Raw genomic sequence first — 20,634 nt, forward strand, 5'->3', positions numbered from 1 at the left:
TCTGGCAAGAGTGACAGATGACTGTTCCAGGAGCTAGTGTCCCAGTAGTGAGTGCTCACATCTCAAGCCAAGAAGCAGAGAAAGAGAGAAGAGAGTCAGGTGGGGGTCTCTCAGACTCCTTTGAGAACACACCCCAGTGACCAAAGGACCTCCCACAAGGCCCCACCTCTTAAAGACCCACAGCACCTCCCATAGGGCCACTGTGAGGACCAAGTCTTTACATATTGAGGGGACATTCAAATTACACCAAAGCATAGCAGTTTGTGACCCCCCCTGAGGGATTTCAGTGGGGCAGGGCTAGTAGACATTTCCACTAAAAATGCACAGGTCACTTTTGTTATTAGCCTAGTCTGTTTATTATTGTCCCTTCCACCACCTGGGACTCCTCCAGGTGAGGCTAACCAAGCTTCGGCGGAGGCTGCAGGGTCCTGTGGTTCTGCTCAGCTCTGCATACCATGTGGCCAGGGAAATAGACTTTCTGAGGCCACGACAGTTTGTGAGTGTGCAGTGTGTCCCACCCTGCCTCTGTGAGACGTCCGTGATGGTGTGTAATATTTCACTGACCAAGCCAGTCTTGACAGCAGCCTATAATAAGAAACCTTTTCATTTTTCTGTAATCAGTGTCTCCAAACCTTCTCCCTTTCTTACCCTTTATGAAGTTCAGTTATTTAAAATCAGTCCAGGGAGACGGGAATAGGAAAGACAGTAGAATGAATGAATTAATGAATGGGACATAACTTTCCTGTGTTCCTATATGAATACACAGCCAGCATAACTCCACATCAGGTACAACCACAAGAATGGGAAGTTATGATCCATGTATGTTCGATATGTCAAAATACACTCTACTGTCATTTATACCTAAAAAGAACAAATAAAAACATCAGCCCAGGCAAGTCCTGTTTAAAACCTCAATCTCATTTCTAGTTAAGTGCAGCTTCTTCTCCCCCTTGGGGCCAGTGAGAAGCAAGAAGGGAATAGGCCAGTGCTGCAGGCATGGCCTTTAATTCCAGGGAGATAACCAGACCGAGCAGTGAGGGGATGGAGAAGAGACAAACAGACACATAAATAGAGAAAAAGCTGGGGATTGGTGGTTCAGCCAACCTCTGAAGGGAGTAAGACCGACCACAAGCAAGCTCAGCATGTTTATTATACAAGTTTTTTTTATTTAAAGGATTATTGTGGAAAAGTTTCTTCAAGGCAAATAGAGCCAAGGTCATGAGTATGAGCAGCTTATGATTATCAGCTTGAGCCCATATCTTTCTATCTTCCCTCCCCGCACCCCAAGGAGCTAGTGTCTAAAACTCAAGGTTAAGAACTGAATAGCTCTGTGGCTGGCACAGAGCCTCCTACTGAACAATAGAAACTGGGCTATCTCTATTGGCATCTTTGCCCTGAGAGTTCTCTAGAGGGGCATCACCTCTGTCACGGGACAGTTTCAAAACCCTCGGTTCAGAGTCTCTGTTCACTCTCTTGCATGGTCCCAAGGACCATGCCTCCAGGTTGTAGTCCAGGTCAAGGTGAGCTGGAGTTTTACAATACAATATTACTATCCATTTCTTTTTGGCCACAACTGACAGGCAACCCTGCTCACTGGTACCCCACCACCTACCCCCTGGTTGACAGCATACCCCTCTGATGAGTCTTTCTCCCCCTTAAGTCCCCCAGTCATCTATTCATATGAAATGTGGACATGTATGAGTCCTGGGGTGATGGCTCATAAGAAGCCCTGAAAGCATTGTCTAGTTCCCACTGTTCAGGGGTTTTCTTTATAATGTGGAGCATTTTGGTCTTTGGTTGAGGTGATGGGAAAGGTCCCTCCCTACATGTGCATGTGGCAGTAGCTGTTTTTTTTTTTCCCAGTCAGCTGCATCCAGGGGTGTGAGGGTTGCCCTTCGCTGCCCCCTCTCCACTTCTTTCTTTAGGGGCCTGGTTCCAGACTTGCGGTCAAACCAACATTTCCTGCAGGGTGGAGAAAGGAAGGCTGGTGGAGGTGGGCAAGTGGCCATGGCAAGTGAGCATCCTGTTCCTGGGAGTGTACATCTGCAGTGGCTCCCTCATCCACCAACAGTGGGTCCTCACAGCTGCACACTGCCTGCAGAGGTCAGTCACAGGGGGTCTGGCTGGGTGGCCTTGTGCTTAGCCCCAGTCTCACTGACCTTGCATGGCCTTGCTGCAGCGATCTGCCTCCTACCCCGGCCCTGCAGATCTAAGGACCCCACAAAGTACTCTGTGAAAGTAGGAGTCCAGCAACGCCCAGATGCCACCACCCAGTTACTGGTCTCTCGCATTGTGATCCATGAAAATTACAGCAATGTTATGTCCCAGGACATTGCCCTCATGAAGCTCAAAGATGCTGTCAACTGGTCCCCCCTTGTCCAGCCTGTCTGCCTCCCTTCTGTCCATTTCAAGCTGATCATCGGCTCCATGTGCTGGACCATTGGGTGGGGACGCCTAAAGGATGAAGGTGAGTGCAGGTGAGAGAAGTCCCAAGACACCTGTCCCTGCAGAGCACAACCCCAACACAGGCTCATTTGTTCATTTCTTTATTCATTCAGTCACCTTCTGCTAACATTTTCTGATCATCTACTATGCCACATACTGTCACCGACTCCTCGAAACATAGACATACACAGTATTCTAGTGCAAAAAAGACAAGGGCCTGCGTGAACCTCAGTCGAAATCCAATATAATGTCCTGACCCTGCAGCATGGAAGGAAGTTAATTATTGGCTGTGAATGGGGTTCTGTGTCTACAGGTCTTCAGATCCCTGATTTCAGGAGGTCTTGAGGCCTTGAGGAGGCCTTTTTAGTCATATGTGCTCTGACTACCTTGAGGCACCCAAAATTCCCAGAGATCTGACCCCTGTTAGTCCTCTCTGAAGTTGAATATCTGGGAGCCTTCATGGGGTTCTGCCTTTCAGGAGCGTCTCACCTGAGCTCAAGAGTGTGCCACCTGATCAGGTGGCCACAGAGCAGCAGAATGCTCTGCAAATCATTGTAGACAAATGGAGCACAATTTTTGACTTTTCTGGTTTTTCCCAAAGTAGAGTGACACCATTTGTGCAATCATACATGTACCTAGGGTAATGATGTCCATTAATGATGTCCCAGCTCTTTATGAGCTGGGAACTTTTCAATAATCAGGCTCTAAGCGGAGGCCTTTGTAAATTGCCAACCCAGGAAATGGCCTGCTTCTTAGTAGTGTACATGGACAACTCTGAGCTGGAAATATTCCAAAAAGCTGAGGCGGTGACAAAGCAAGATCTCTCTCTCTCTTCTCAGTGGCCCAAAAGTCCCCCTATAGTCTTCAGGAGGTGGCTGTCAGGATCATACACAATGATTTCTGCAATCAACGGTACCAGTTCCTCCTTTCCAAGGACCAGAAGCAGTTCATTGGGGATGACATGCTGTGTGCCAGCTCAGAATTGGGCTCAGACACTTGCCAGGTGTGGAATGTGTGGATGGGGCAGGGAGGAGGTTTTCTGGGGTCAAGCCTTCCTCACCACCTGGCCCTGGAAGACTCAATAGAAACCTCCTTCCACTGAGCCTCAGTTTCCCATCCATAAATTGGGGTGCCCCGACCACAATGATGGCAATAATGGTAGTACTTCTCAGGTCATTTTAATGCTTCTGAACATTAGCCACATGCCCAGATCTGGGCCAAGTGCTTACAGAGTTCGATTTGCATAAATGGCTTCATTCTGAAATCATGCTTCGGTGAGTGGCATCTTCTAATCAGTTATTGTTTTGAGGTGTATCCATCTTGATCAATGTAGCCCTAAGTCATTAATTAACAGCTTTAGAGTATTCTCTTTTGTGAATAGGCCACAATTTATTCATTTTCTTTTTAAAGAGATTGAGGGGGTTTCCAATACTTTCATATCACAAACTCTCCTCATTTAGTCCAAAATTTCTCAATGAGATGCATCTTGCCATCTTGCATGGAAGGTCATAGGTTGTATTAACTTTCATCTTAATTCTGATTGCCAAATTATTTTCCAAAGCGGTTCTTTGGAAAGAATAGGATACATAATCTTTCAGCAGTGTTTGAGTCACATTGCTCCATATCTTTGCCAGCTTTGGGTATTATCAGACTGTAAAGTGTTTTCCATTATGATGGATGAGAAATGGTTCCCCAATTGTGCATGTCTGCAATTCCTAGTGTGGTTGTATATTTTTCTGTGTATTCACTCTTCATGATTCCTCTTCTAATAATTGCTTATCCATATACTTTGTACATGCTTCTTCTTGTCTTTTTAGCTTTATATTCTGGATGCTAATTTTATGTATAGCAAATACCTTCGCCTAGCTTTCCATTTGTCTTTTCACTTTTAATGCTGTCCTTTGCTGAGAAGCCATTTAGATTCTATGATAGCCAACTTTATCATATTTACCTTTCTGGCTTATGTTTTTTTGTGTCTTATTTAAGAAATCCTTCCTTTTCCCGAGTTCCATTCTATATTTTGTTCCAAAAAGTTTGGAAATTTCAGTTTCCACAGTTTGAATGCATGTGGCATTACTTGTGAATGGTGGAGGGTAGGGAACTATTTTCATTTATTTCCTCACATGGACTACCAATTCTCCAAGTGGCAGTCACTAAAACAAAACAAAGCAAAACCAAAAAACATTTCCTGCATTGACTGTAAGCTCTCTCATCAATCTTTTATAGATCCAGGGGCTAACTTTGTGAGTTAATCTAAATAATTTACTTTTGGCCTTTCTTTCTTCCTTTCTAATACAAGTATCCGAGGCTATAAATTTATCTCAAAATACTGCTTTAGCTTTGTGCTATGAATCTTGATATGTAGCCTTTTTTGATTTCTATAAATTCCTAGTAGTCATAAAATTATTTCTATAGTAGTATCAGTTAGGTGGAACATACCAAACCTTCTTGACTTATATTTTTTAATGTTCATTTCATTATTTTCCATTTCTATTAATTTGTCTGCTTTTCTTGGGTGTGATTTGGTTGTTTTTTTATACTGTCTTGAACAAAAAAGTTCAATTATTCTTGTTCTGTGTTTGATGTAATTATGATTGTGAAATTACCCTTGATTTGAACTTTGAATATATCTCTTAATTTTTGTACTGTTGTGATTCCATCAACTCCACTTTTATTTTAAAATTTGTTTTGTGATTTGGAAAGAAATGCATACATTTTATTTCTAAAAAAAGAAACACATGAATGTAAATTAGACTCTCCTATAATCAAACTACCTAGAAAATTAATTAACTTAAAATTAACTTTAATTAATTAACTTAAATAAAATTAACTTATTAACTTAAGATTATTTAGTTTATATCCTTAATAATACTCTCTGTACACAAATATCTTAAATAAGTTTTTTTTTCTAGTTTTGACTTTTTTTTTTAGTTGTAGTTGGACACAATACCTTTATTTCATTTATTTATTTTTATGTGGTGCTGAGGATTGAACTCTACCACTGAGCCACAACCCCAGCCCCTGGATTTGACTTTTAACAAAACCTAAGTATATAGTTTTTATTCCCCAACTTTTAAATTTTCACTTGCAATATATCTTGGATTTCTTTCCATGTCCATATATTTAAATATATTCTCGTCTCCTTAATTACTGAATAGTATTTCTTTTATATGGCTACATCATATGGGTGAGGGGGTGGGGGGGAGGGTTGGACTCGGGTTATGATAGGTCTTTCTCCTGATGCTTTAACCTTGGCAGGTTCAGAAGACAAGGTTAGCAGGACTGGATGGGAGGAGGGGAGCTGAAGGTGGGGAAAGGAGAGCACAGTGTTTACTTCTCCCTCCCTCTGGCCAAAGCCCCAGATAGCAGTTTTACTTTACATCGAGTCCAACATTGTGATTATTACATGGAAATGGAAGTTCTGATTTCCGAATTGAGATGTTTATGTGATGATATAATCATAGCTCTTAGGATCACATTAATCATAATGAGCAAACATTTCTGGTTTTACCCACCTGGGATCAGGGAAAAAAACTCTCCTTCTAAATAAAATTTAAAGGGACAAAGGGAGTTCAAATAAAATAATCACTTTGTCCAACATACCATTTTACTTTTACCTGCCTTTTCCCCCTGTTCTTATATTGAATTCCTTTTGTTTCTATTGAGTTATATAAACTCTGGATATTATATTCTATAGTAATTAATGGCAAAAGAGCCATGTTTTTTCCAACTTAATTTCAAGTGCTTCATAAACATTTATATTTATGTGAATATGTATATGTACGTATGAATAGACACTATAAAACAAATATTGGTAAAATATTGACAATTAGTGAACCAGGGGGAAAAGAGTGTATTTGTGACTTTTCTGTAAGTCTCAAATTATTTCAAAATTAAAAGCTACCAAAAAACTCTGGGCACTGGAAGTTTCAACCTTTGTAAAATGCTCTACAATATTTTACCCTTTTTGTTCAATGTGGGCTTTCCCCCATGGAATTATATAAATTTTTATTTTTACTTATCATTTTTTCCTTTGATGAGTTTATTTTTTTCTGTTCTCAGAAATACCTTTTGTAATCATTTTTTTCATTACGTTCTAATTTATCTCTTTAAATACTTTAATTTTTATTTATCTGGAAGATTGAGAGAAGGAATCCAGCTTTATTTTTCTCCAAATGGATAGCCAGTTTATATAAACATCTTTCATTGAACATTAGTGTTTTTAGGTAAAATTTAGAAATGCTCCCTTTATTATATTCTAGATTCACATCTCATTTTGATCATTTCTTTCCCTTTAGCCTCATCCATATTCCACCACCAATTTTTTAAAAATACTGTAATTATTTTTGTTTGCGGTATGGCAGAGATTCCCTCATTATTCTTCATTTAAAGAATTTACCTGGGTCGGTTGCCCTGATGCATGCCTGTAATTCCAGTGGCTCAGGAGGCTGAGACAGGAGAATCACGAGTTCAAAGCCAATCTCAGCAACTTAGGCTCTAAGTGACTCAATGAGACACCCTGTCTCTAAATAAAATACAAAAAAGGCCTGAGAATGTGGCTCAGTGGTTAAGTTCCCCTGCTTTCAATCCCTGATAAACAAACAAACAAAAAAAGAACTTACCTGGATATTCATTCTAATTAAACAATCTTAGAATAACATAAAAAAGAAAATCACTTGGAAACTTTTTGTGGAAATTAATAGATCAATTGAGGGCAAACTATCTTTTTATTTTACTTTTTTTCTATATGTCCCAAAAGCAAGAGTTTATAGCTTTTTCATATACTTATTGCAAACTGCTTCTTAAGTTTATTTCTAGTTATTATATATTATGTCCTTATTGTGAGCAATATGTTTTTTCATTGCATTTTTTGTATTAATTTTTTTGTGTATTTACTTGGTAATGAACAACCTTCCTGGATCTAGTTGATTTTCATTAATTTTGTAGGCCCAGAGACATATCTGCAAATAATGCTGAATTTGCCTCCTTTTTTCAATATGTGTGCCTCTTCATTCTTTTTCTTGCCTAATTGCAATGTCCAGAACTCTATTCCAGAACCTTTGTTGTCTTCCATGAGTCATTGTCATTTAATTTTAGGTAGGTTGCTTGCATTTATAAAAGTGGGTGCTATTTTTTCCAAAATACCTGAGGACTGTCCTTTAATCTATTTATCAGGAAGATTGTTTTATGGTTTTGTCCCCATCCTGAATTTTGGGTTGATTTTTTCCCCCTCTGATCCACTTCTTCAGGGGTTTAGAAAGTACATATGTATATTTCATTCTGCTACTGGTCACCTACTGTGGTTTAGATATACTCCGTGTTCCCCCAAGGTCCATCCTGTTGGGGGGGCTTGGTTCACAGCATGGAGCTATTGGGAGATAGTGAAAACTTTGAGAGGTGAGACCTGATGGCAGGATCTTAGGTCATTGAACACATTCTTTTGGAAGGTAATTCTCATGCAACCCCTTGAGTTCTTTGAAGAGATTGTTAAAAGAGGAACAAACCAGCCTTGGTTCTGTTTCTGCTTCCTGGCTTGAGAGGTAATCACTGGCCTGACATACACTTCCACCATTGCCATCTGCCATTGGCCATGGCCCTCACCAGAACTAAGTCAATGCAGACACCATGCTTTTGAATCTCTAGAACTGTGAGCTTAAAAAAAAAAAAAGCACATTTTCTTCAGGTGTAATCTGTGTCAAGTATTTCATTGTGGTAACAAAAAGCTGATTAATATGCCATCTTATATTTTAACACATAAACGCACATTCAAAAGTGAATTAACATCAGTGTCCATAGCTGGTTCTTAATGAAGCCAGAACCATCCTGCCATTTCCATCTCCTAGACCCTGGCTCCCACACCTCCTTGTTAAAAACACTCTGGAGCCCAACTGGCTGAACTCTAATCACATTTGAGTTTTCAATGGACCCTCTAGAGCTTTCTGGGCCTGCAATTTAGTCGTGATTTCACGTTTCTATGTTTTTTACTTTTTTCATTGCTTTGGGTACCTCTCCCCCAAACCTCCTGGAATCACAGATTTGCTTTTGCTCATCACTGACCTTCACGGAAGTGTTCTCACACCTTACCAAAAAGCATTTCATAGTCTAATTTGACATATAATCTGTTGAGGAGAGGGCGGTTCCTCTCTGTTGTGCTGTGGTGCTTTATTTCAGGAGTAAATGTTCTGCTCTATCAACACATTTTCTGCAGCCTTCAAGATGACTGTTTGCTCTAACCCCAGGTTCTGGGCACATTCATCACGCCACTGACCTTGTGTTCCAAGATCGCCCTTTCTTGGTCATGATGTACTTGAGTTTCATTCATCTGTTGAATTTAGATTCATAATGTCATTTTTAGAACGTATTTTAAGAATTAAACTTTTTGGCTTTGAAGTCCTTATTATCCTGGACATAAAAGACAGAAGTCCTCTAGTCCTCTAATACTGTTCTTTATGTGGAAACTTTTTTTTTTTTTACAAATAAAAAAAATGCCTCTTGGAATAAAGGCTTTTTTTTTTTTCTTTTTTCTTTTTGGTACTGGGTATTAAACTCAGGGGTGCTAAATCACTGAGCTATATACCTAGCACTTTTTATTTTGAGACAGGGTTTCAGTAAGTTGCTTAGGACCTTGCTAAGTTGCTGAATTTGGCCTCAAACTTGCAATCCTCCTGCCTCAGCCTCCTGGGTTGCTGGGATTACAGGCTTGTGCCACCTCACCTGGCTGGAATAAAACTTATATGCTAATATGTGCTATAAAAATAGAGTTTTAATATTTGAAAAAATGCATAAAGAAACAAATGCATAAACATATTCTTGTTACATTAAGGCAATATTTAAAGTATTCCCAGAAGTCTCAATGAAACAACAGCATAGGTTTTCAGCTTTAACTTAGCTAATATTGCACTTGGTAAGACCATTTAAGGTTTCTGACATATATCATGAGCTCTGTAATGTTTTGAACAATCAATTAAAAAAAAGGTTTCTGACATCCTAAAAAGCCTAATAGCTGGGTTTAATTTACTATATCCAATAGACACTGTGTGCTGGACCCTGAGATAATGTCAGGCCTCAGCAAACAAGCAGCCCCGAGAAGCACAGTCCATCAATCCATGCCAAATGATCTATAGAACCTTTTTTTTTCCCTACTCCAGTGAGCTGGCTCTTCTTTAAGGTGGATAAAGGAAATAATTATTCCTCTTTTTTTTTTTGAGTTAAAGTATCAGGGCTATGTAAGCTTCACTTGAAAAATATTTGCCCATGTTCAGGAGCATTTGAAATGAAATAAATTGGATATCTCCTTGGATATTGGATAGAAGTTGATTGGGAAACTGCATAGACCCAGCAACTCAGGAGGCTGAGGCAGGAGGATCTCAAGTTCAAGGCCAACCTGGACAACTTATCGACCATGCAATGAAAAGGAATAGGGGTATAACTCAGTGGTAGAACATTTTCCCAGCATATGTAAGGCCCTGGGTTCTAGTACTAGCACCGCAATAATTAAACAAAAAAACAAACACATAGACATGTCTTTCTTTGAGGAGTCATTCTTGGGTAATATGTTGTTTTGTTAAACATATTTTAGGGGAGGGAGGAGAAGAGGGAAGAGGAGGGGGAATGGGGACTGAAATCAAATTCCAGTCAAAAGGAACCTAAATACTCTGTATAAAGATAATGCTCTAATTTTAAAAATGCATTTTACACAAGAGCTAAACTTTGTTCACTTTAGGCCCGTGGCTTTGCAATATGTAGTGTTCTTGTGTTTCAATATTCTAATTATAGATTTTAATTATGTTTGTAATTTAATACTTTTGAAACTTATTTTCCTCTGATGGGGTTGTTCATAATTTGTTAACTGAGTTCTGGTTTTATTTTGCTATGGTAGGAGGTTATTCACATACAATGTCCACCCATCTGTCTGTCTCTCTACTATTCTCTCTGGGTTTCACTCTTTCTCTGGGCCCCTAGCGTCCAGGGGATCATACAGTCAGGCAAGGACCCCCCATACTGTAATTGGAGGCTTGATGATTACAGGCTTGATTTTCTCCTTCAGCTTCCTCTCAAAAGGCTCTCTACTCAGATATATTCAATACACATCCTTGAAGACGTCTGAATCTTTGAACAATACTGTTGCTCAATATCGTTTGCACAAATGATATTGTGCTACATATCACCTCTTCTAATTTCTTGAGGAATCTCAATTTGTTAGTATATTCACATTGAAAATGGTTTTATTCTTTGAAATCATCATAGTCCCCCCTCAACATGCCCAGTGACAGTCAAATCTTCCTTTCTCATCCAATCATCATTTTGAGCAGAGTTCATAGTTTTTAGTTACTCTCAGCTACTAAATACCTGTCCTATTAAAAGTCCTAATTGATTCAAGAAATGATTTCTTCTTCGTGTACCCCCATCTCCTTCCTCTGATGTGAACCCTGCCTCACCCAGAGGCCAGGGAGATGTATCTCCTGGCAGCGAGAGCCCTGTCTCTCCTGTAGCTCTCTTCCCAACTGGACATTTTTAAGTTCCTTAGATATGCCAGATATTGACCTCTGGTTGTCAGAGAGCAAATACCCCATCTTAATCCATCATCTATCTTCCATGATATTTGGTGTCCTTCACCAAAGATAGCCTTCATTCATATATATAGTGTCTTTCCTGCACCAAATTATATATATATATCTATATATCTATATATAATTCACCTCAAGATAAGGCCCCATATGGTTTTTCTTTGTTTTTTGTTTTTGGTACTAGGGATTGAAGCCAGGGGAGCTTTACCACTGAGCCACATTGCCAGCTCTTTTATTTTTTATTTTGAGACAGGATCTTGCCAAGTTGCTGAGGGCCTGGCTAAGATACCAAGTCTAGCCTCCAATTTTCTATCTTCCTGCCTCAGTCTCCTGAGTCCCTGGGAGTACAGGCCTGCGCCACCATGCTTGGCCCCATGTTTCAGCTTCATCGATTTCATTTTTCACATTTAGAGTTTTAATTCCTCCAGAGCATGTTTTGGAGGATCCAACTTCGTTTTCCTTCTCTATCTGATGAGCCAATTTCTCTGCCATCTACGGCAGAGTCCTTCTTTCCAGTAGACATGATACCTTCTGTAATATACGTCAAGTCCCCTCAGGCCTGCGCATCAGGTTGTGGGGTCTCCATTGGCCCATGGGTATATTTTTATGTTTACACGACAATCCTACCCAGTTTCTATAATGAGAAACTTTGAAAAAAAATCTGTCTGAGGCTGGGGTTGTGGCTCAGTGGTTGAGCACTTGCCTTGTATGTGTGGGGCACTGGGTTCCAACCTCAGCACCACATTTAAATAAATAAATAAATAAATTTTGTCTTTTATGGACTACTATCCTTCAATATCATTTTAGAATCAGACATGTCAAGTTTCTAAAAAATTCCTGCTATTATTTCAATTGAAATTGCTTAATTTTTAGGGATTAACGTAAGAATTGACATATCATTTTTAATTGTTGTTACTCTGTATAGAATATAAACAAAAAAAAATTTCTAAAATATGTGTGGAGAAGAAAGAATAAAACCACCACCATCTATTCACCAACCACATTGCCTAAGAAACAGCAGCTTAGAGACGTGTGCAGCTTCTGTGTGGCGGTTCCTGGGTCTCAACTGGAAGGGTCCCACTGCCTGGGCTTTTCTGCTTGCTGGTGAGGGCTCTCCCGGCCTCAGCTTCCTTGTGTGCTAGGCAGTATTTGGAGGAGCCAGGAACTTCTGTAGGCTGTTATTTGAGGGGTGGCTTGAAGAGTAGTTTCCTCCCGACAGAATCTGTTTGTTTCTGCCAGGTGCCTGAGAGTATGACCAGCCCAGAACGACTTTTAGTGACATCCCCTCTCAGCTAGGTTTTTTGAATCATTCAGACGGTGTGAACCCGAGTTCCACATTCACCTGAGAAGCAGTTTCCAGTTCATGCTTCCTCTGAGGCTGTAATCCTTTGTGGAGGTGTAGCTTTTTGCAAGAGCTCTCCTCCTAGGTACCCCTCCTGGCTCTCTTTTATGCCTTTCTTGCATCCAAGAACAAGGCTATGAAACTGAAGTGCAGCCTCACTGGGTTTGGGGCAAAAGCCATCTTCTGGGCTCTACTGACCCCTCTGGGTTTTGGGCTCTGAAGAGTTTTCACTTTCTTTTCAGCTCATTCATGTATCAAACTAGCCAACAGGAGAGGAGAGAGCCCTGTGCCCTGTGAGGTAGCAGGGGCCCTTCAAACCCTGCTGGCCTCACATGCATAAAATAATCATTTTTTTAAAATCTCACTGTTTTAGTGATATCCAGCAAGAAAGTCCATTAGGGTATCTTGTCCTCTATATTACAAGAAATCAGATTCTGAGTTGACAATTTTTTACATTCATTTGTCTCATCTGTGAAGAGTGGCATATCTGTGCACTAATGCAGGTCTTCTGTTATATTCTTAGGCAGATCTTTATTATTTTTTCCTTAAGTGTTTTATGCAGTCTTCTTTAGATTAAGTCCAGTAAATCTTGGTATGCATTACATTAAAAAAAAAGAGCTGTTTTTTTTTCAACATTATAGTAGAATGTAAAGAAAATTTTAAAAAATCTTAGGAAACCCACCATTACCAGAAATTACAGGCCTTATCTTTTGACATACATCCTTGTAACATTATCCTTATCTGTGCACCCATTTTTGCACAAAAGAGGGGAGCGGGTTTGCATTTCAAAGAGCTCATTCTGTGAGCAGGATTGTAGGAAAGAAAGTCAATGAGGACACTTTGGAGGCCCACCAGAGCTTAAGGGGAAACTCCTGGGGGTTATGATCAGAGAGTTAGCAGGATAAAGCTAAAGGATAATGGAGAGGCCAGTGCTGAGCTCATGTGTCCTAGAGCAGGTTCATAGCCAAGTTGCATCCTGGGGGACAGCACAAGCCTACTCCAGTTCATGCTCAGGGGGCCTCTTGCTACCATCTCAGGCCTCTTTTTCTTTCCTCTGCAGGAGAACTCCGGCAGCTCCCTTGTTTGCAAATTGAACAACACCTGGATCCAGATGGGGATAGTGAGCTGGAGCTATCGATGTGGTGGGCGCCATCGCTACCCTGGCATCTACACCAGCACCCCACACTTTACCCGCTGGATCAATAAGCAGGTTGTTGGCCTGAGGTTCGCCAGCACCATCAGAGATGGCGCAACCATCCTGAGCTTTCCCTTCCTCACTGGCTGTATCCTGCTGGTCTCCTTGGGCTCCCTGTGGCTCCTGTGAGTGGTGTTTCTAGGATAAAGACTCCTGCGGCTGCTCTCTCTCTTCTCTACTCTGCCCTGGGGAAGAAGTGGAGACCAAAAGTTGAATAAGACATCATCATTGACTTTGGGGAAGAATCCTAGACCTACTATTTCTTTAAAGCTGTTCAATGAAGATGCTCTTGAACTTGGAGCCACTGAGTTTGCCTCTTCTTGCCTTTGACCAGAGTCCTCTAGAACCTTCCTCACCAGTAGCAGGCCTGGTTGTCCTCTATCAAACTGTGCCTTTCCTGAAAGCCTCATCCCGTGTCTGTCTTATGCTGGAATGTGTGACTTTGGCATGATGGTTCCCCTCTTTTGGCTGCAGTTTCCTCCTCTGCCACATAGGAGCCGGAACCACTGCTTAGTCACCCCAGCACCCCTCCATCCTGAGGCCCTCCCCTGGGTCAATAGGAAGAATTTTCTCTTAGGCCTTCCTATGAAGGCTGGCTTCTTCCCCAGAAACAGTGGCCAGATCACACCCCTGTGCTTGTGGACAGTGCTCTGGAACCCACCGGCCTCTCCCACTCCTTATGTCCCCCTACAGGTCTGCACAACCTGACCAGGTCCTCCCTCCCTGGCAGGGGTGGGTGATGACAGAAGAGTGTGTGGTAGGATGAATATGTTAAGTGATTGTGTGCGTTTCTGAGCTGCTTCAGCAACCTCCATCAGACTCCAGAGAGCAGGAAACTGGCTCAAACTAGCCAGCAGGAGAGGAGAGAGCCCTGTGCCCTGTGGGGTAGCAGGGGCCCTTCAAACCCTGCTGGCCTCACATGCAGAATAGCCAGCCACCTTTCCCCTCAGGGAACCAGAGGGCATTCGCTGTCTTTTCAGATTGAAGTGTCACCAGTGTGGGATCCGAGGAGGTCTCCAGAAGGGAAAAAGGGACCTCACTCAGCCCTGACAGGTTCTTGACTTATAGCATAGAAAGGAATTTCAGGACATGTGAATAGAGGCATAGGCCTGGGGAGTGAAGGTGGGTGTTCATGGGGCTTTTAGATTTAAAGCTACGGTCCCTCTTTCCTTCCCTTTCTACTTGTCCTTAGATCTTCTATCCTACCTCAGGAACAATGCACGGGCTGCTCAGGTGCCTCCCATGTCTGCAGGCCCTGACACATGTAGAAAGTCCTGGCTTGAAAGTCCAAGCTTTCACCTTGTCTTCTATTAGTCTGGAGTTTCCCCATAGCTTTGAACCAAAGCTTCTGGGATCCCCAGCATTACTTAAAAGGTATTACCCATCTGCATCACTGAACCACCAAACCTTTACCAGATTCCAACAAAGTGACGGTGCTCCCACTGTGATCTAATGGCCAAAGTCACTCTTCTGTGGAAGGACTCTTTACTTGGGTCACTTTCCTCTACAGGTGAATCTGTGAAGTAGGAGTCTTGCTGAGGAGATAAGAGTTGCTAAAAAGGATGCAGTTTAAAAATCACTATTTAAACCATATGGATCTGCTTAATCGTGCTGCCCTAGGGCAAAGGCCCCCTGCAATTAATTACCAGGCAGGAGGGAAAGTAGACTTTTGGAGCTTCTGGACGCCACCCCCAGGGATGTGCATTCTATCTCAATGGACACCAAGAAGTCAGGTGGAGTGACTCTAACCTAGCACTGCAAGGAAGGCAGGCGAGGGTCTGAGGAGGGCGGAGGTGAAAACTGGGAGCCAGGGCAGGGATCCCTGGGGTGCGTCGCGGCGCGGGGATGGTGTCTGCCGAGCCGACTGGGGGCGCCATCGCAAGAGGAGCCCGTGGAGCGTCGCTGCCATCCGGGATGCAGCCCTGGTGGTGGACGGCGGCGGGCTGTCAGGAACCCCAGGACCTCCGCGCGCTGCTCCTGCTCCTGCTGCTTCAGCTGCTGTCGCCGCAACTGGCGGGTGAGGGGACCTCCGTCTCCCCTGGCTCCCCGGGCCGCGGGCCGCCCTGCCGCCTCTCACCCGCTCTCCCCCCGCAGGCTGCTCACGTGCAGAGGAGCCGCCAGGGGCGCCATTCTCCAGTGCCTTGAGCGACCCGGGCACCCCCAGCACCTCCAGCACCCCCAACCCCACGAACGTGTCTCAACTTCCACCGCAGAGCACGACGGCTTCCAGCACCCAACCCCAGGTGCTGCCGCCGAGTGAGTACTGTGCGCTCCCGCTGGTCAACTTTGGCCCATGGGGCCCAAGGGACAGGGGAGGAAGAGACCAGGAGGAGTGGAGCAGAATGACCTCCTCCGCAAGTATTTGTTGAGAAAGTACTGTGGCCAAACCTTTGGTCCTGTCCTCACAGGTCTCCCTGCTGGTGCTGTGGGGCAAGGCACCCAGGTTCCATGCCACCAGCTGGCTGTGGGGCAGGTGCCCACCCTTGCTCCAAGTCCTGTCCCAGCCTGACCCTGACTTGGGCTCCCAGCCTGGACCTCAGTGGCCTGCAAGCACAGCTTGGGTCGGGGAACTGTGTGAGCCTTCCCGTGGAGTCCCAGGACACGCGTGTAGATGTTCCCCTGAGCAGTGGTCTTTAGCTGAGAACAATGTGTGAAATACTTAAACTGGGGCTAAGAGCATTCACTTCAACCACCTCAGAAAGTCTCCCAAAAGAGACCATGCAGTATTCTGTCCAGTGCATGCCCACAGTCATTTTCCTGTGTTATCCTTTAGGAATGCTGCTCAGGACTGGGGGGTGGAACTCAGTGGAGCAGCCTTGACTAGCATGTGCAAAGCCCTGGGTTCCATCCCCAGTGCTGCAAATAAATCATATTTAATAAAAATGCTGGTCCTGGCCCATTTACCTTGATTTCACAATCCACTGATCTATTTGGAGTGGGACTCCTGGATGCTGGATATGTTCATTTCAATTTAAAACAAAACAACTTTTCCAAAGTATAAGCTGCAGCAATTGGCTCTCCCACCTGCAGTAGGGGAGCATTCTAGGGAAATGATCCTGAGGGACACTCAACGTTTCAGATATCTAATTTTTGCCAGGCGCATGTGCAGTGAGCAGAACCTCATTGTGCCTTCAGTCTGCATTTCCTTGGGCATCAAGAGGCTGAGCAGCTCCTGTGCTCCTGTACCCCTGGGCTTTGCTCCTCAGGCTGTGCCTCTTCATGCACACTGCCTGTTTTTCTGTTGGATTACTCACCTTTCTTTGGATGAATCACAACAGGGGGTCCCCAGAGAAGGGAAGAGGGTTCATCTTGGCCAAAGTAGAGGAAGGGTGAAGGTGGGCAGAAACACAAATAAATTTTGAAGGATTTGCCTGGGGCTGAGAGGTACAACAGGCTGGTTGGCTGGGGTGCTCTAGGACCTGGCTACGGGAACAGGAAGAGGGTTAACTGGGCAGTACTGAGGCTGGAGACCCAGTCCGTCATGGATAGCATTTATTCCAAGGTGAGATATGAAAAGGAGAACTGTGGGTCAGAGCCTGGGGAGGTGGTGGGGAGGGCAGGTGCACGGGCTGGGGCTGGGAAGTCTATTCCTCATCAGGCTCTCTCTTTCTCCTCAGTCTGTGGCTTCTCCTATGAACAGGACCCCACCCTCAGGGACCCAGAGGCCATGACTCGGCGGTGGCCATGGATGGTCAGTGTGAGGGCCAATGGTATACATGTCTGTTCGGGCACCCTCATTGCCTCCCGATGGGTCCTGGCCGTGGCCCACTGCCTGACTCAGTGAGTTGGGGCCCAGGCGGGTGGGTCGAGAGGCACTGGAGTGCTGGGGACCTGGTCATCTGCCTGGTCAGTTTGTTAGTGGGGACAGTGTTCTTTGTGGAACCCACAGTTCCAGCCTCACCCTCACTCACCCTGGTTCCAATCAAGTGAGGGTTGAGTCCTGCAGAATCTTTTCTAGGGGCCAGTCTTTGGAGTGTCCCCTCACCTGGGCCCTTATTCCTGTACAGTCATTCCTCAGGGAATAGAGGCTCAGGGGCCATTTTTCTGGCTTCCTACCTCTCCTCCATGGGAAGAAGGTCCTAGGTCTTTCACCCCCCACAATTTGCTCCCACTTGTTCGATCCTCCCTTCCATCAACCAGTGGACACTCCTCTGAGCCAGGCCCTGGAGGCAGAGAGGCGATGAATCATTCCTCCCAGTTAGTGGGAAGACAGGCAAGGGGATAGATACTCACAGGGGAGTGTGGCTGGTATGGAGACGAAAGAGTGGGTATGTTGGGGTCCTGGGACCAGGAGAGCAGCCTGGGGGTACCATCTATTCTGTGAAGACTGACCAGTGGACACACGTGCTCCAGGTCTCAGGGTCATCATAGGGACTCCAAGGGGTGTGCCAGAGAAGGCAGCCTGGAGCCAAGCCAAGCCAGTTACACAGGGTCTGTGTCACCTGCCAGGCTGCAGTATAGGTATTGGAAAGAGTTCAGAGTCTGGAAGCAGAGAAAACGGGGTCCACATCCCAGCTCTACCACTTCTAGGCTGGGCAGCCTTGATCAAATCACTGGGCTTCTTTGGGCCTGTTTTCTCTTCCATAAAATGTTCCCAGTACCTTCCTCATATCTGTTGTGAGGAGTGGTCTCAGGGGGCTCAAAGCAGGTGTGCAGCCTGCCTGGATTTGCTCAGAAGGCAAGAGTGGCAGGGCTAGAGGCTGGGGCTGGTACCTGGAGCTGATGGCAGGCTCCCTTCATGGTTCCTGTAGGCATGATAACTATACAGTGATGGTGGGGAGTCCGTGGATTGACCAGATTGCGCCCAGTAGCTCCAACATCCTGGTGCTCCAGGTCATTGTGCACAGAAGGTTCCGGTCCAAGCGGTACTGGTCCTGGATTGGCCAAGCTAACAACATTGGCCTCCTCAAGCTTCAGAAGAAGCTCAAGTACAACAAGTATGTCAGGCCCATCTGCCTGCCTGGCCTGGACTATGCGCTGGAGGAAAGTTCCCTCTGCACTGTGACGGGCTGGGGCTCTCCCCAGGCTAATGGTGAGTCAGCTCCCTAGACCATGGTGGGGTGTGAGAGAGGACCTGGGTACAGACCACAGATGAACATTTCTTGGGCACCTTCTCAAAGGAGCCCACTGCCCCAGGGACTTTCCTTTGGGTTCTCATTTCTGATGTGTCCTTCCCCTTTGAGAGTCTAGGCAGTGAATGTATCACCGCCACTTGGGCCTCAATGGATGCTGTTTGCCTTTGAACCCTCAGGCCTAGTTCTTTTCTATTTCAGAAAGTAAACAGAACTTTCTTAATGGACTTGGGCTGGATTCTGCAGGGAGCCAGGCCAGATTGTGGGATCAGCCTGTTCCAGGGTCTCTGGGTCTGGCTACTCTTGGGAAGTGCTAGCTAGAGGGGCAGCTGGGCTGTGCCCAGGGAAATCTCAGTGCCTACTGTGTGCCAAACAGAAAAGACTAGGGGGAAGGGATGGGAAGGAGCCAAGAGAGGATGGAGACAGAGCTGGTTGTAATGGGCAGCAACAAAGCAACCCAGCCTGAAAGCGGCCTGTCCCACAGGTTCGGGGCCCCAGTTCCAGACAATTCAGGAGAAGGAAGTTGTCATTCTGAACAGCAAGGAGTGCGATGCCTTCTACCACAGCTTCTCCAGAATCCCCTCTCTGGTTCAAATCATCAACTCCCAGATGATTTGTGTCAAGGATGGCAGCAGAGAGAATTTCTGCTATGTGAGCACCTCTGCCCCTTGCTCAACCTCCCCAGGGGCACTGGCAGGAGGCTTGGGGTTGGGGGGCAGGACCTGAGGGGCACAGAGAAGAGAGAGGAGGGGAAGGGTGATCAGGGAGAAGGGAAGGGGTATGAGAAGATGGTAGGGGGGAGGGGGATGGAGGACAGGTGGAGGATGGAGATGGAGGACCTGGTCGATGGGGATGGAGATGAGAGAAGGGGGTGGGGAGTGGGGAGGTGGATAGCAGGTGTTTAAGAGGTGAGGGATGAAAACCTTTGAGGAGGGTTCCTCAGTCTGGAACACTTCTCAGCTGTGTTGCACTGGTGGGGGCTGAGGAGAGGACCTGGTATGCGAGACCCAGAGCTGGGTCCCGTCTCTCTCAATCATTGCCTGGCCTCCCTGACCCTTTTTACTTCCCCCTTCTACTCCTCCCTGCAGGAGACAACTGGCGAACCCTTGGTCTGCTCTTTGGAGGGCACGTGGTACCTGGTGGGAATGACGAGCTGGGGCCCCGGCTGCAATAAGAGCGAGGCCCCACCCATCTTCCTGAAAGTCTCCGCCTACCAGGCCTGGATCTGGGACAGCCTCATGGGGAAGTCCCTGGCCCTGCCCGCCCCTTCCAGAGCCCTGCTGCTGGTTCTGCCACTGCCCCTCAGCCTCCTTGCCACTCTGTGACACTCCGTGGCTCCCCTGGGTGCACCCCCCTCACCCAGCCCCCTTCCTCCCCTCTATGTCCCCAATGTCCTGGACAGGTGCAGCTGTCAGTCCCCAAGGTGGAGTAGAGACAGGTGCTCTATTAAACACTTTTCCATGTCTCTTCTTCCCTGGCCTCCGAGGGCCTTATCTTGCGCCTGCTCTAGTGGGACACAGGTGGGCTGGATGGTATGGGGTTGAAGACTCTGGGAAATTGGTACTGACAAGTGCAGAGCCCGCAGGGATCTGCCTTCCAAGGTTTGAGGGTGGCCCCGAAGAAAGTGGGCAGGAGCAGTGATATTGGGGTTAAACAATGGAAAGCCTAAAAATGCATTGCCCAGGCTAAAACTGGGCTTTAGGTACCCCCTCTAGTGTGAGGGTGCATCTCTGCCTGGGCTGGAGGTGAAGGTGTTCATCCTGTGATACAGCAGTGGGAGTCAGGCTCTCCTTGGCTTTGGCTGTTTTCTGGCCAAACACACCCTTACATTGTTCTAAAGACCCATAGTGCATTGACCCTCCAGCCCTGTCCCCTGCCTCGAGACAGGGGCCAGTGCCCATGGGATCAGATGTTATCCCCTTCAGCATGCCATGCCTTTTCATAAAGGATTGGCAGAAGGCCCAGGTCAGAGATAGGGCTAATGCACGACCCCCAGGCTTCACCAGCTGCTGC

At 45.4% G+C, this 20,634-nt stretch overlaps 2 protein-coding genes across 2 annotated transcripts; both read left to right on the forward strand.

Moving 5' to 3' along the window:
- Positions 1 to 1,492: 1,492 nt before the first annotated feature.
- Positions 1,493 to 13,678, forward strand: LOC308643317 (serine protease 46-like; the record flags this gene model as incomplete). The annotated part of the gene is made up of 5 exons (XM_081283214.1): positions 1,493 to 1,520; positions 1,926 to 2,103; positions 2,208 to 2,467; positions 3,285 to 3,448; positions 13,415 to 13,678. 5 exons carry the CDS (start codon positions 1,493 to 1,495, stop codon positions 13,676 to 13,678), a joined length of 894 nt encoding a protein of 297 aa, XP_081139340.1.
- A 1,716-nt stretch (positions 13,679 to 15,394) lies between these two features.
- Positions 15,395 to 19,960, forward strand: PRSS50 (serine protease 50; the record flags this gene model as incomplete). The annotated part of the gene is made up of 6 exons (XM_081283220.1): positions 15,395 to 15,566; positions 15,644 to 15,805; positions 16,966 to 17,329; positions 18,148 to 18,581; positions 19,067 to 19,272; positions 19,710 to 19,960. 6 exons carry the CDS (start codon positions 15,395 to 15,397, stop codon positions 19,944 to 19,946), a joined length of 1,575 nt encoding a protein of 524 aa, XP_081139346.1. The 3' UTR covers positions 19,947 to 19,960.
- Between the last annotated feature and the right edge of the window lie 674 nt (positions 19,961 to 20,634).

Source organism: Spermophilus citellus (genome assembly GCF_964194105.1).
Source record: "Spermophilus citellus genome assembly, chromosome: 3".
Lineage (NCBI taxonomy): Eukaryota > Metazoa > Chordata > Mammalia > Rodentia > Sciuridae > Spermophilus > Spermophilus citellus.